The 14564-nt window shown below is 39.7% G+C and overlaps 1 protein-coding gene and 1 long non-coding RNA gene across 5 annotated transcripts in view; one reads left to right on the forward strand and one right to left on the reverse strand.

Annotated features, from left to right (window-relative positions):
- LOC121506454 (E3 ubiquitin-protein ligase Midline-1-like) overlaps nucleotides 1–14564 on the forward strand; it is an 83782-nt gene that overhangs the window by 32475 nt on the left and 36743 nt on the right. For 2 of the 4 annotated variants that reach the window (XM_041782272.1, XM_041782273.1), the window contains exon 2: nucleotides 5976–6763. The exons of 1 other annotated variant lie outside the window; for it this stretch is intronic. In XM_041782272.1, coding sequence (XP_041638206.1) covers nucleotides 6044–6763 — 720 coding nt within the window. In that variant the 5' untranslated portion in view covers nucleotides 5976–6043. Of the gene's footprint in view, nucleotides 1–599; nucleotides 725–5975; nucleotides 6764–14564 lie in introns of those variants that run through there. One more of the 4 variants, XM_041782274.1, reaches the window with a different exon arrangement.
- Nucleotides 1–14564, reverse strand: part of LOC121506456 — a 167573-nt gene that overhangs the window by 13743 nt on the left and 139266 nt on the right. The gene's annotated exons all lie outside the window — the stretch shown is intronic.

Here is a 14564-nt window from a genome sequence, read left to right on the forward strand (position 1 = left end):
TCGCTACATTCAGGATCCTGCTGTGCATCATGCTGGAGGGACAAAATTTGTCAAGCACTTCATGTGACACAGAATAAATTCTGCCTCTGGCTGCTGGATGAGTCATGTTTTAAGGAAATTAAAATTCCAGGCCAGATGTTTGTGTAAAATGACGGCAGTGCAGGAAGCATTTTCATTTCATGTTAAATTTAACAGAGGAGTTAGTCATGGAAACAGATGGAGTAAACTTGTTTGAATTACGACCTCGTATTAAACAACTTCTGTGGGATGTCGTCAGGTAAAATGGAAATTGTCTTACTCCAGCATGGAGAAAAATCATCCTACATTCAACTGTTTGCATTAACTTTGGCGACAGCATCAAACAATGCAATATTTTAGCTTTAAACCTCATTGCAGAGCGGTAACTTTAGCATCTCTACATCGGCCCCAAACATCCTGATGTATCGTCAACACTGCGTAGTATAAACACCTGAGGGATGCTCTGTTGTGAGGTTGTGTCGGTGTGTGGAGTTTAAATGTGAGTGCGTCTCTGAGGATTTGTTGTGTTTACAGTCGCTCCAAACACTCGCTGCATTTGAAGCGTGTGATTGCTGAATCACTTCCATCTTTCCCTCTCAATTTCCGCCCTCTTGTTACTCTTTATCCTTTCATTTTCACTTCATGTTCCTATTTGGCTTTTCTTCTCTGATCTGTGTAGAAAAGAACAAAGCTGTCAGATGCACAGGTTTGTTTTTTTTTGTAATAAATCTAAACATTTTCCTTGTGCACATGTATTTTTCCATATGCTCATGTTTGCAGCTCATCTGGGCTGCAAATGAATATTTCCGGCCTTGTTTTTTTTGCAACGGGTGTGAGGAAATCATGCATAAAGATGTTGATTTGAACTAGTAGGAGGGTTATTGTGAGTGTGGCACAGTCTGCGTGGATGCACACAGGATTTAAGCTCAGTGAACAGTGACATCTGCTGCAGAAAACGCTCTGCAGAGGCTGCAGTGGATGCTTTTCCTGCCTTAAAATGCATGCATTTCACTCAGACAGCAGGTTTAATCAATGCAATTGATTGATTTCTACTCCTTTACAATGCTTTCTTTATCTACAATTGGTTTTACATTTGCAAGTCTTATTTAGATCCCCTTTGTTGATTTTTCTCCCTGTTTTCTCATAACAATCCCATTCCCCTGAAGTGTTTCTTGAGTTTTTATCTCAGCTTAAAGAGCCCCTTTTTTGTTGGTGAAACTTCCTCACATCAGCAAACTCCCCCGACTTGTTTTCTTCGCAGCCCTCTGGCTAAGTTCATAAATAAAGAAGCAACAAAGAAAAACATGCGGCTCAAAGTTAACTTTTGGACTCGGTGATAACAGATGTTAAAATATGATGTAACCAACATCCTTGGGACACTAATTTTTTCATCTCAGTGATGTTCTTTCACATTAAAATTTATCATTTAAGTCACAGAGCTCACGTTGAACATCCCCTAACATCAGTGAAGAGGGAAATCTTGTCATAAGGGGTTCTTAATGTGGGATGTTTCAGCGCAGACCTCCTGTTTTTTTTTTTAGTTTATAATAATAAGAGCAAAAAGCACATGCTTGCCAATCCAGCTGTTATGGGATTAGCTCTCTCTCTGCAGGAACACACGTCCTAAAAGCCACTGCTTCTGCAGGTGCAACTCAAGAAAGAAGGAGCCTCAGGAAAATCGATATTTGATGTGTCTGGAAAGTCCGGTATTCATGGCTACCATTACACCCCAAAGACAAAAGAACACTCAGAGAAAATGTTATTGAAAAGTCTAAGTCAGTTAAATCCATCATGAAGAAATGGATGGAATATGGCAAAGAGAAAAACACTGTTGAAGAAAAATCAGATTCAATCTGGACCAGAGTTCGCCAAAAAGCATGTGCGAGACTCCATGGTCAAGAGGAAGAAAGTTTTTTGCTCCAGTGAGACCAAAATGAAGCTTTTTGGCCATCAGACAAGACCCCAAACACTGACATCATCACAAACATTCTATTTCCACTGTGGAGCATGGTGGTGGCAGCATCAAGCTGTGGGGATGCTTCTTAGCAGACTTTGTAAGATGAAAAAAAACAGCCTTCTTAACAGCTTATGCCTCAGTTTGTTTTCAGGCACCCAACCGAAAACTGGCTCTTAAATCTCCTAGACTTTGAGGGTAGAACCAAGAGTGCTAAACGCTAACCGGTGTCTGTGTTTTCAGCCTCATCACTGCAGCATTGATACAGTCCACGTTTTAAGACTGCAGGGTGAGGTGACTTGCATGTTCAGGACAAGCTCAGCAAGATGAGACAAATCGTTTAGACCAGGGGTGTCAAACTCAAGGCCCGGGGGCCAAATCCGGCCCACACGCAAGATCATAAGATCTTTCTACTAAAACCAGCTTACTGGTACCAGGTCTGCAGATTTCCTCCAGTATAAACGTGCAAACTTTACCTTGATGATTTCAAGTATCCTTGTTCAATTATAAAAATCTAAAACAAAAAAAAAAGTAAAATTATCTGATCAAACATTCAAGGTAGGTGGGAAAAGAAAGTAATGTTGTCATTTCACATTTTCAATTTTGCATGCCACCATTTTGACTTAAACGTATGATTTTGACCTTTTTCAACTCTTTTCATTTTTTACCCCCCAAGATTCACAATTTAAAATTATATGTTGTATTTTTCCCTTTTAAACTTGTGATTTTTACTCTCTATGTCAAATATTTACCTTTTAAAAACAGTATTTTGCCTTTAAATTTCATGTTTTGACCTTTTGAACTAATAGGTTTGACTTTTTATCTCAGACTTTGAGCCTTTAAATTTACCATTTTGACTTTTTTCACCTCAGAATGATTTATCATCAATGTTGTTTGTTTTGGTTTTTTTTGTTTGTTTGTTTTTAATAATAGTGAAAATGAGTTTGAGAGTTTATGGTTATATATTGACCTTTTTAGGCTCTAAGGTTAGGCCAAAATTCAGAATCCGCAACTGACTTTGACACTCCTGGCCAGGGATGTAGCTAGGGATTTTGGGCTCCTAGAAAAAATTTACACAGGGATCCCCTTAAACAGTGAGACAAGCAACATATGTTGAGTCTTTTTTTTTTTTTTTTTTTGCATTTTCATGTACATTTGAAACATAATTTCCCCATTTGTGAGCAACATTTTTACTATGGTTAAATCAAATTTACTTGCAATACTTTGCAGCGCTGTACTACACCATTTGGACATTTTTATGGGTGAAGGAGTATTGTATTTTACTCCATTTTATGCAGATTTCAGTCTGTTGTCTGGTTCATTTAGTCCAGTGTTACTCAGCCCTGCTCAAACAAATAGCCAAGTTGTTGAAAAATGCATTCACAAGAGCCACAATCTAAGTGGTGAAAAGTGGCAATTAAGATAGGTTAAAGGTAGCAAAAGTGGTCAGAAAGTGGCAATCACTAAGAGAAGTGGCAAAAATGGTCCCAAAAAGAATGAAAAGTGACTAAACTGGGCTAAAATCAGAAAAAAAAGGAGGGGAAAAAGGGCAAATGTGTGGCATTTAATTGAAAAAAGGCCGCTTAAATAAGCAAGAAGTGGCAAAAAAGGCAAAAAAAATTGCAAAAAGCAGGATTAAAGTGTCAAACAGGGGCTTATAGTGGCAAACACTGGGAGAAAATGGAAAAAAAGCCAAAAAGTGGAAATAATGGATGGGAAGTGACCAAAAAATGAGTTAACAATGGCAAAGAGGGTCCCAAAGTGGCAAAAAATGAGTGAAAAGTGACTTAAATGGGCAAAAAGCATCAAAGAGTGGCAAAATGGGACATACTAGTAAGTGTCATTTAACTGCACAAGGCAGCTTGAATGGGCGTTGAGGATCACTGCTTTAGTCACTTTAGATTTAATAATGTCACTAATTACTAAGAAAAATTAAATCAAAATACACTTTTTATTGCAGGCTTCCCAAGGGCCCCTCCCTACTGAGGGCCCGGGTAATCAGTACCCTTTTTCTCATTTGTTCTACACCTCTGCTCCTGGCTTAAATAGTCCGGCTTCAGGATGTCTCATTGGAGCAAATCTGGTCCTGAGTGTGAGTTTTAGACCAAACGGTCATCCCAGGAGTTTGAAGTTTATTTAGAATGAGAAGGATTTACACTTAGAGATATATTGCACAAGACCAGACAGTTAGAGCAGAATATTCCTGCATTACAGTGTAGAAAGGTTAAGTGGAGTAAAAGCAGAGTAGCTGCATGTATATGAGGCTACTAGAAGTAAATGTGACTAATTAGATCCACCACTGGAATACGCCTCACACTGACAGACAGCAGAGTCAAGCCTTGGCTCCTCTGCAGGGTTTTGATTGGACATGTGCACTAATTACCAATTAAACCGTCTAATTAGTAACTGACTTCATTCTGTGGACTACAGAGCCTGCAGCCTTCAATCCTGCACAGACCTTTAGAACCTCAGATCTGCAAATATCAATTCTACAACTTTGTTATAATCCAGGCCACTCCAGTGCTCCCATGTTTCATTTTCATACCACAGCACTTTTTTTAGTCATACTTCTTTTCACCACGAGCTCCACTGCAGGGAATCAATTAACAGTTACTAATTAGCTGCAGCAGCCATTACTGGAATGTAGAGAGGAAAACAAAGTCAGCGTTATAGTAGAAAGGTCCTAGCAGGCAGTGATCAACACTTCATCTATGTCTCTTGTGTTGTAGAGCAGTGGTTCTCAACCTTGGGGTGGGACCCCACTGGGGGTCGCGAGACACTGACAGGGGGTCTCCAGATGTCATAAAAACAACTAAGAATATTTTTAAGTTACACTGTTGCCACTTTACACCAATTTTGTCAAATTTTAACCCTTTTTCATCACTTTTTAACACCATTTTGCCAATTTAACACATATTTGCCACTTAAAGCCCATTTGTGTCTATTTTGAACCCTTTCCACCGTTTTTTCTGCCTGTTTTGTCACTTCTAAACCAATTCTTGCCACTTCTTGCCTGTTTTTGCCTCAGTATTTCCACTATTAACCACTTTTTACACCCTTTTTGCCCATTTTAACCACAGTTATCTCATTTTTGTCGCTTTAGATCATTTTTTCATCCCAGTTCACTTACTTTCCCTCAATTGTTTGCACTTAAAAGCCATTTCAGCCACTTTGTAATCCACTTTTACCACTTTTTGTGCCAATTCTTGCCAATTTAAACAATTTCTGGTTGTTTTTTTTTTGGGCCAATTTTATCTAATTTTTGCCACTTTAAACCCATTTTGTTCTTCAAAAATCCAATTTCAACATATTTTCCACCATTTTTTTTTGCAATTATTCACTAATTTAAGCAATTTTTCACCTATTTTTAATGTTTTTAACATAAGTTATTTTCTTTTATAGAGGCTATTTACTACACAAATGAATAGAAAGAGATATAGATAACCTCCCCCTTTATCCCTCCTTATGGGCAGCCTTGTCTCAACATGGCTATTCTTGAATGTGCATGGCTGTATTCACCCAGCTTCAGGCACAGTGGGGGTCCCCAGTCTCTGGCACCTTTATTTGGGGGGTCCCGGGCTGAAAAGTTTGGGAACCCCTGCTGTAGAGTACCAGAAGAGAAACAGTTTGTGAAAATGTGGGCTGATTTAGTTTTTACTCCTATGACTTTGGAAATAAATGAGTATATTTATAGATAATTAGAGAGTTTTTGTGCTGATTTTAATTTCTAAGTGCCCCACGTTACTTAACTTTTCATCAGAGTCCATTTATCTGGTCTTTAAGGCATCCATTACTCCTAATTTTTCAGTTTTCACACAGACTTGGAGAATGGCAGAGTGTTAAGTGGTGGATTTTTTAGTCCACTTAATGGTCTGCTCCATTGAGATCTAAGCCCCCCCCCCCCCCCTCGGGAAAGCAGTAAGGGGTAAGCTGTTTCACACCATTTAATCACAAATCCCTCTGCTTTCTTTCCTCTATCTCTCCCTCTGTCTCCGTCCTGCAGACAGCTGAGCGGCTCTTCTGGATTTCGCTGACGCTGCGCCTGGTCCCGCCTGGCCTCCTCTGAGCAGGATGGAAACTCTGGAGTCAGAGCTGACCTGCCCAATCTGCCTGGAGCTCTTTGAAGACCCGCTGCTGCTCCCCTGCGCCCACAGCCTGTGCTTCGGCTGCGCCCACCGCATCCTCATCTCCCACTGCGCTACCAACGAGTCCGTTCAGAGTATCGGCGCCTTCCAGTGCCCCACCTGTAGATATGTCATTTCCTTGAGTCCTGAGCGTGGACTAGAGGGACTAAAGAGAAACGTGACCTTACAGAACATTATCGATAGAGTCCAGAGGGCTTCCTCTTCAGCTGGGCTCCCTTTACCGCTTCCTGCGTCCCACAGCGGGCCCAACTCTCCCGGAGAGGAAGGGAGCAACAGATTGGCGCTGGTTCCTGTCAGCGCCGCCATGTCCAGTCCGGGGACCCCCCCTGAGCCGGTCCAGTGCCAGTTCTGCGAGCAGGACCCGCCGCAGGATGCGGTGAAAACGTGCGTGACGTGCGAGGTGTCATACTGCGAGGAGTGCCTGCGGGCGACTCACCCCAACAAGAAGCCGTTCACCGGGCACAGGCTCATCGAGCCCATGCCGGACTCCCACCTCAGGGGCCTCCAGTGTCTGGAGCACGAGGAGGAGAAGGTGAACATGTACTGTGTCACTGACGACCAGCTCATCTGCTCGCTCTGCAAACTGGTTGGAAGGCACAGGGACCACCAGGTGGCAGCACTGAGCGACCGCTATGAAAAACTTAGGGTAAGCACAAAAAATGCTCTTTGTTTTTGTGCCCCTTAACCTTCACCAAGTGTGTCAGAATTCTCAAAAACTAACTTCTAATTAACCTTCAGCCTTTAAATGATGCTCCATCAAGGTTGTCGAGTCCTTCCATTATTATTCTAACACATCTAATGAATTTTAAACTTTAATTTTATGCTTCTCTGCTGTATAAAATCTCCTATTATCCTTACCTAGGTATCTAACTCAATTATCAACTGAGATTTTATCATCTCCTGCTGAATTATTATCTCTCCTGAATAATTAAGCAATTAGCATAATCACTACTTCATGCCAGTGTGCCAGGAGGGTATTCAGGGGTGCACTCACAGTCAATATGCAGAGTGTCATTAGTGACGAGGTATGGAGTCTGCAATGAGGTTGCAGGTTAACAAGCCCTGATTGCCTGCTGGGTGGAGGTGTGCTTAATTGAGCGTGGCTATTAGAGCGTGCCGGTAATGGCCACAAAAGCAGCATGTGCAAGTGTGGATGTGGGTTTTACTGCAGAGTTCTTGCGGGAAGAAATGGGACTCCGAATGTCCAGAGGATGCTGTTCTTTCAGTAATCTTATAATCCGCCTGATAATGATGCAGCAGTTTTCTTAAAGGGCCGCGCCTTTGTTTTAAGCTGCATCCCTGCAAAGCTGAAAGGCTGGCAAAAAATGGGTCAAAAAGGTCTAAATCAATCAGTTTAAGACATTATAAGAAAATACTATAATCTGCAAGGGCTGCACTTCTGAAAGAATGGGTCGAAAAGGTCTAAATCGAGCTGTTTAAGACACTGTAAGACTCTGCTCTGCAAAAAAGTGGGTCAAAAAGTTCGAAATTAATCAAAGTCATGATGCAAAACAATTTGATTCAATTAAAAGCAATATTATGGTACAACACGACACATAAGTCTACTAGAAGAAAGTTTAAAAAGCTCATACACAATCAGAAAAGATTATCAGCATGCTGATTTTACACCTGACATGCATACTCCCGATTCGACAGTCTATCTAAGCTGCAAGATTTCCTGAATCAGTACTGCACTTTTTCTTGCTTTATAATCCAATATGATAAACTGTGCTGTCTCCTTGGGTTGCACTTCTTCAAAAGTGTGAGGGCTCACAAAGTCAGGACTGAAAGGTCTTCATCAATGGCATGCAACAGTAAAGACAGATGCTGTACAATTTAGTGTTATGTAATATGATGTGATACAATAACTGTGATTTAATCTAAATTGGGATTAATTGTCCAGCCCCAATAAGAATCAAAACTCTTTATTTTCCTCTAAGGTTGCACTTCTGACAGTTTAAGGGCTGGAAAAATGAGGACAAAACTTTCTTCAATCTACAATTTTGCATTATATAATTAGAAGCAAAACATGGCTGCAGGATGCAGCCAAACAGGTCTTCAAGATATTACAGTACAGTCAGATAGGGTACAATGTCTGCAAAGTTTGAGGGGTTGCAAAAATGGGATTTAAAGTTTTTAAAGACTCTTTTATCCTACAGGATAAGATACGATACAACCTAAGATTGCACTTCTGCAAAGTTGGAACATATAGCTCTTAAATAGTCTTCACCATAGAGTCAGATATGGTTCAGTATGATTTGAGATCAGGCTACAGGGATAAGAGACGATGCAACCTGAGGTTGCAATTCTGCACAGTTTGCAAAAAGTCCAATGTCATAAAGCCAGACATGCTGGTACACTCTACTGTCTTCTTTTGTGGATTTCAGACAGGCGTTCCAGTGCGGATTTGTAGTCCCAAACTCCAGAAACAATTTATAGACTAAGTGGCAGGCTGAACTGATCAATCTTTATTTAAACTTGAGAGATCACTTATACACAGTCCTCATTTGGAGTGATAAGAACAAGAGAATTGAAGGCATTTATTGCAAAAACTCCAATCCCATAATTGCACAATAATGATTTTCAATTGCCCAGCTATGGTTTTGTAAATGTTGCAGCCTTTTAACTCTGTCCATGCATCTTTGCATCATTTACTCGGCTTATGTTTTTGGCTTTAACTGCATTGATCCTAACATCTTTGTTGAACTGTTTGGCTTGAGAAAGAACATGCAGTTCTTGAAAAGTTGTCAAAATTAATTCATATTACACCACAGGGCCATTGTGAGCCGGCTGGCAGAGGGTGATATGTTCTCTCATATCTCTGGGTGCCCATTATGTAACCGCTAACTTGCAGCAGAAGCACTTTAATTGGGTCAAACTTCACCATTAAGGCGTAAAAAAAAGTCCCTTCAGGTTCAGACAGACTTAATTAACACGTCCAACCAAAACATTTCTCCACCTTGCAGATTATTCCACACATTACAGATTTTCTTGCTAACAACGTGTGAGGAAATACGCTGAACCTTTCCAAAGTGTCACCTACCCAGGGAGCGATTTGAGTAAAACCCTGCTGCATGCCCGCTTGGAAAGTGTTTAGTCAGCTTCACTAAGCGCCCCTCAATGAACAACCATGGTGTTACTCCAGGTTTTTCCTTTTAGCAGACACATGTTGGAGTGTAAAGCCGGGTGTTAAAGTTCCTCATGGCTGCAGAGATATGATGGAAAGAGCTGGAAACTTGTGGTAATAAGGTCACTGGAACTACTTCCCTGCGCTTATATAAAATTAACAGACAGTATTGTGATACGCATAAATCTTAAAAGCAAGGGATGATTTCAAGGCCCAGTGACCTCGACCTCGCAGCTAATACACCCTCCTCTGTATCGCCCTAGGCCCTCTGCTGGTCTGCACCCTCTTATTAGTGGGGATGTTGAGTAAACATTCACACTATTGATACTTGCGTCAGCCATTTTGCCATTCAATCACATTTTTGCCCTTTTTCACCCGTTTTAGCTACCTTTTGCTACTAAATACCACTTGTTTCCTATTGTTTGCCCATTTTTGCCACTATTTACAGCTTTTTGCCCTTTTTAGTCACTTTTCACTCATTTTTTGCCACATTTGGACCAATTTATGTCACCTAAAAATCATTTTTTCCCACATCTAACCCTTTTTTTGCTACTTTCTGCCCCCTTTTCCACTTCTCCTCCCCATTCTCACCCATTTTTGTTGCTTTTTGACCATTTTTGACACCTTTAACTTACTGTTATTGTACTTCAAGCTGTGTTAGCTTCACCTCTTAGATTGTGGCTCTTGCAAATGTATTTTTTTTTAACAATTTGGCTCAGGGTTAAGTAACACTGCTGTGAACAATATCTCTACCATCTTTAGCACAATCTCACTTTCAGCCTTTAGACTCAAGAGGCTACTCTGTCCATAAGGCAGTGTTCACAATTGTTGTTAAATAAATTCTATATTTTTAGCAATGATTTCACATTCTTCACAAATCAGGTATTGTACTCTTTAGCTTTTCCCACTATTTTCAGCTATTGTCATGCTATCTTAAGCTATTTTCAGCTGTTTTCCCACTATTTTTAGCTATTGTCATATTATTTTAAGCTTTTGCTATGCCTTTTCAGCCACTGAATGCCATCTTCAGCTTTCTAAAGGCTATTTTCAGCTATTCTTAAGCTATTTTCAGCTATTTTTAGGCTACTTTCAGCTATTTTTTATCCTTTTTTTAACTACTAAATGCCATTTTCAGCTATTTTTATGGCATTTTATGCTATTTTTATGCTATTTTCCCACTATTTTCAGCTATTGTCATTCTATTTTAAGCTATTGCTATGCCTTTTCAGCCATTGAATGCCATTTTCAGCTATTTTTAGGCTATTTTCAGCTATTTTTGGGCTATTTTCAGCTATTTTTCCTGCTTTTTGGCTATTTTCAACAGTTCTCCCAAAAGTCACCTCTCAGCATCCCTGCACAGTTTCAGCTGAAATTGCAGTTTTGATCTAGTGTTCAAGTCCAGCCTCCCATCATGGGCTCCCTGCCCTCTATCATCTCGACTAGATGAGAGCATCTGTCCCGTCTTATCTTGCGTGTTTCAGCAAATTTAAGCAGAGAGGAACAATTAGCGAGGAAACTACAGGTCAGTGCATCATCTAATTATCATGCTTCTGTTTCTCCCTCCATTCATGAACAGAGAGAGGATGAAGCAGGTCAGCGCACACAGCACTGATCATACAGGCTAATTATCAGACACCGCACAGGAAAACACGAGCAAAAGCTGTTCTGATTAACTCGAACATGTTTGGAGAAGTCTGCCCATGTAAGCAGGAAGCCCGTTTCATACTAAATATGAGGTGCATTTTTAAAAGCACCGTCTGACACATTTACAAACTTGCTGTTTACTTTGCATGCAGCACATGTGTTTTCTCACCCATGAAGTTCATTGGCATTAAAGGTTGCATGATGTCCAAATGTGAAGCACAGGTGCAACTATCATGCTACTCACCCTTCATTAACTTCTATGAGATTCAGTTTTAATGAACTGCCTGAGGACTCTGCGTGCTCATTCATCCCACATGGATTGTTTATTATCTGAACATACAACAACAGTGGGTGGAAAGGAAGGATACGACTATGAACACAAGTTAATTAAAATGTTTTTATTGTTCCTGTTTATTCAAAATAGTTAGCCGACAAGGACGGAGAGAGGTTTATGTTGTACTTAACCTACGCAAAGGTGGCAGACAGAAGAAAGTCTTTAACTCTCTTTACTTAAGATATCCTGAGTAGGTGACTGAAAATTATTAAGGCCTTTATTTTGAAAATGCAGTCTGCTTATGAGATCAAAAAGAAATTACTCTGAAATAATTGATGGTTTTATTTAAAGTTACTTTGAAAGGAAAGAGGCTCTTATTTAGAAAGTAAGTCTATTTGAGAGATTCAAAAGAATTATCTTTTGGTAATTAAGGCTTTTGTTTTGAAAAACTTCTTTGGATAAGGATGTGACTGAAAATGGTTGAGACTTTGTTTTGAAAAGCTGTCTACTTAGGTTTCAAAAGACAGTTTTTAAATAACTGATACATTTATTTTGAATATCATAGGAGATTGTATTGAAGTAACTTTGCAAGAGAGGGGCTTTAATTTTGAAGGACAGGTCGGCCGATTTATAAGAATTTGATTAAAAAGTTAAAAAAGGCTTTTAACTTGAAAATCCAGTGTACTTTGAGGAGATTCAAAATAATATAATTTGAAAGGCCTTTGTGTTGAAAATCCGGTCTGCTTATCATATTGTATGGATTCACTTCTGAAAGTTTGACACCTTTATTTTGAAAATCTAGTCTACTTAGAAAATATTAAGGACTCACTTTTGAAAGTGTGAGGCCTTTATTTTGAAAATCTAGTCTACTTAATAGATTATAAGGACTCACTTCTAAAAATTTGCGGCCTTAATTTTGAAAATCTAGCCTTCTCAACAGATTATAAGGACTCACTTTTGAGAGTTTAAGGCCCTTTTTTTTTAACATTCTAGTCAACTTAATAGATTATAAGGGCACTTTGGAAAGTGTGGCTAAAATGGCTCACTTTTGAAAGTCTGAGGCCTTTATTTTGAAAGTCTAGTCCTACCTTAGCAGCATGAAAAACTTTACTGTGCTGTAAGAAAGGTGAAATGCCATAGAACCCTCACTAAGGAGGCTCAGACCAGCAGCAGACATGTTTAAAAGGATAATACTAGCTACAGTTCTCTCTGCGTGATTGTCAAAAAGAGTCAAACTGAATAAATCATGCGCTGCCGTCTGTCACTGCAGGAACAGTTTGAACAGATGGAGGTGGAAAGCTTCAGAACTTGTGAGCATGCTGTTTTTGTCTCTCTCCAAATACACGCTAACTTAAGCATGCTTGTCTGCACACACATGCTCCACAGACCTCCTACCTGCCCTCCATCCTCACACTAATCTCAGGAAAGACTCGGGCCACCTCTCCTTCCTCACTCAGGGAAAACAAACAGGGCTTTTGTTGCTGGAAGTCTGAACCATTGTTAAGCCCTCATGTTAGCCAGCTGGCACATGACAAGAGTTTAATACAGAACAGTGGTTAATACGCTGTTAGCCCAGAGCTGACCCACATGGAGTAATGGAACGGAGAACTCAGATTTAAAGCAGCTGGGAGGAATGTTTACTTCACGCTGCTTTGGCGGCCCCTGTGGACAAAGAAAAAGGTCGAGTTTGGACACATCTGTTTGCAGGATGCAGAGCACTGAGGTAATGCAGCTGCGTAACATTAAAGGTCATAAGGAAGCTTATTCCACCTTAGTCCTAGCAGCCATGATGCTTCAGCTGTAATCAGGAGGTTAACCAACCAATGAAGAGCTGGTGTTTTATCAGGATGCTAATCCTGATTCTTGAAGCAGCTTTATTAGTGCTGTATTAACATAGTAATAAGTAGAAATGTTCAGGTTTTTTAAGTCAGAGCTCATGTTGATATTTTAATTCTATTTCTTATTACGTTAGACCAGTGATACTCAACCTGTGGCTCTTTTGTGATTAACTGTGGCTCTTTTATGTCCTAATTTTAAATATTATTTCCCCAGAAAACCTTAAAAAAAGGGAAACTTTCATTTTTTGCCACTTTTCACCCATTTAAGCTACCCTTTGCCATTAAATGACATTTATGACATTTTTCTTGCCAGTTTTGGCCCAATTAAGTTACATTTTGCCATTAAATACCACTTTTTCATACTCTTTGCCCATTTTTGCCATTTCTTTTTGCCACTTTTTCCCTATTTTTGCCATTTTTTCTAATTTTGCCATTTTTTCACCAGTTTTTGCCAGTTTTGGCCCATTTAAGCCACCTTTTGCCATTACATATCACTTTTTCCTTATTTTTGCCCATTTTTGCCATTTCATTTTGCCACTTTTTTCCAATTTTGCCTTATTTCACCTTTTTTTTTTGGCCAGTTTTGGCCCATTGTAGCTACCTTTTGCCATTAAATACCACTTTTTTCCTACTTTTCCCCTCTTTTTTCCCATTTTTTCCCTCTTTTCTTCCCTTTTTTACCAATTTTTTGCCACTTGTCACCCGTTTAAGCTGACTTTTGCCATTAAATAACAGTTTTTCCTACTTTTTGACCATTTTTTGCCACTTTAGCATGCTTTTGTCATTTAATACCACTTTTTTTCTACCTTTTCCCATTTTTTCACTCTCTTTTTTTTTGGCTTGTTTTTGCCACTTTTGGACCATTTTTTGCCACATGTTCCTCATCCTGTCTCTGAGCTCTGCAGGCAGTTCCTTTGACCTCATGTCTCGTCAGCTGTGAGGTGTCAGATCAGTTTAATTTAGCTCAGGTGCACTCTAATCACAGGTGAGAAACATCTCTGCAAAGATCAGAGAAATGGGAGGATCCTGAGCTACATTTACAGTGTTTTGTAAAATGTCCTATGTCACTGTGACATTTCAGTTTTTCTGTTTGTTAGCTTGCATGCTTGGGTACTGACTGGAGCATCAGGCTGCAACATATGACAACTGAAAAAAGTGGATACTCCCTGAATGCACCTTTTCAAACACATAGGTCTTTAGATAAAATGCACATAAGATGAAAGCTGAATCGATTCCATCTCCACTGTTTGCTCTCACTGCCTGGCTTGTTTTGCTGCATCTTCTGTATAAGTGGTGCTTTAAATATATCTGAGCCTCGGGCGAATTTCTGCTTCAAGTAGAAAGCTGTGCTCTGTACATGTCAGTTCACTTAACCTTAATTCGGTAAACAGTTTCTTCATCTTTTTATTCTACATCAGTGTGTGGCAGCGTTGCGTTGCATAACATAAATGAAAAAGCGAGCTGTAAACTTACATATAACATAATGACGACTAATTAAATCCTTAATTATGAGTGTAATGTTTGCAGTTACTGCCATATTGTTTAACCTGTGTGCAAAGAAATG

This window comes from Cheilinus undulatus, linkage group 24, assembly GCF_018320785.1.
Source record: "Cheilinus undulatus linkage group 24, ASM1832078v1, whole genome shotgun sequence".
Classification (NCBI taxonomy): domain Eukaryota; kingdom Metazoa; phylum Chordata; class Actinopteri; order Labriformes; family Labridae; genus Cheilinus; species Cheilinus undulatus.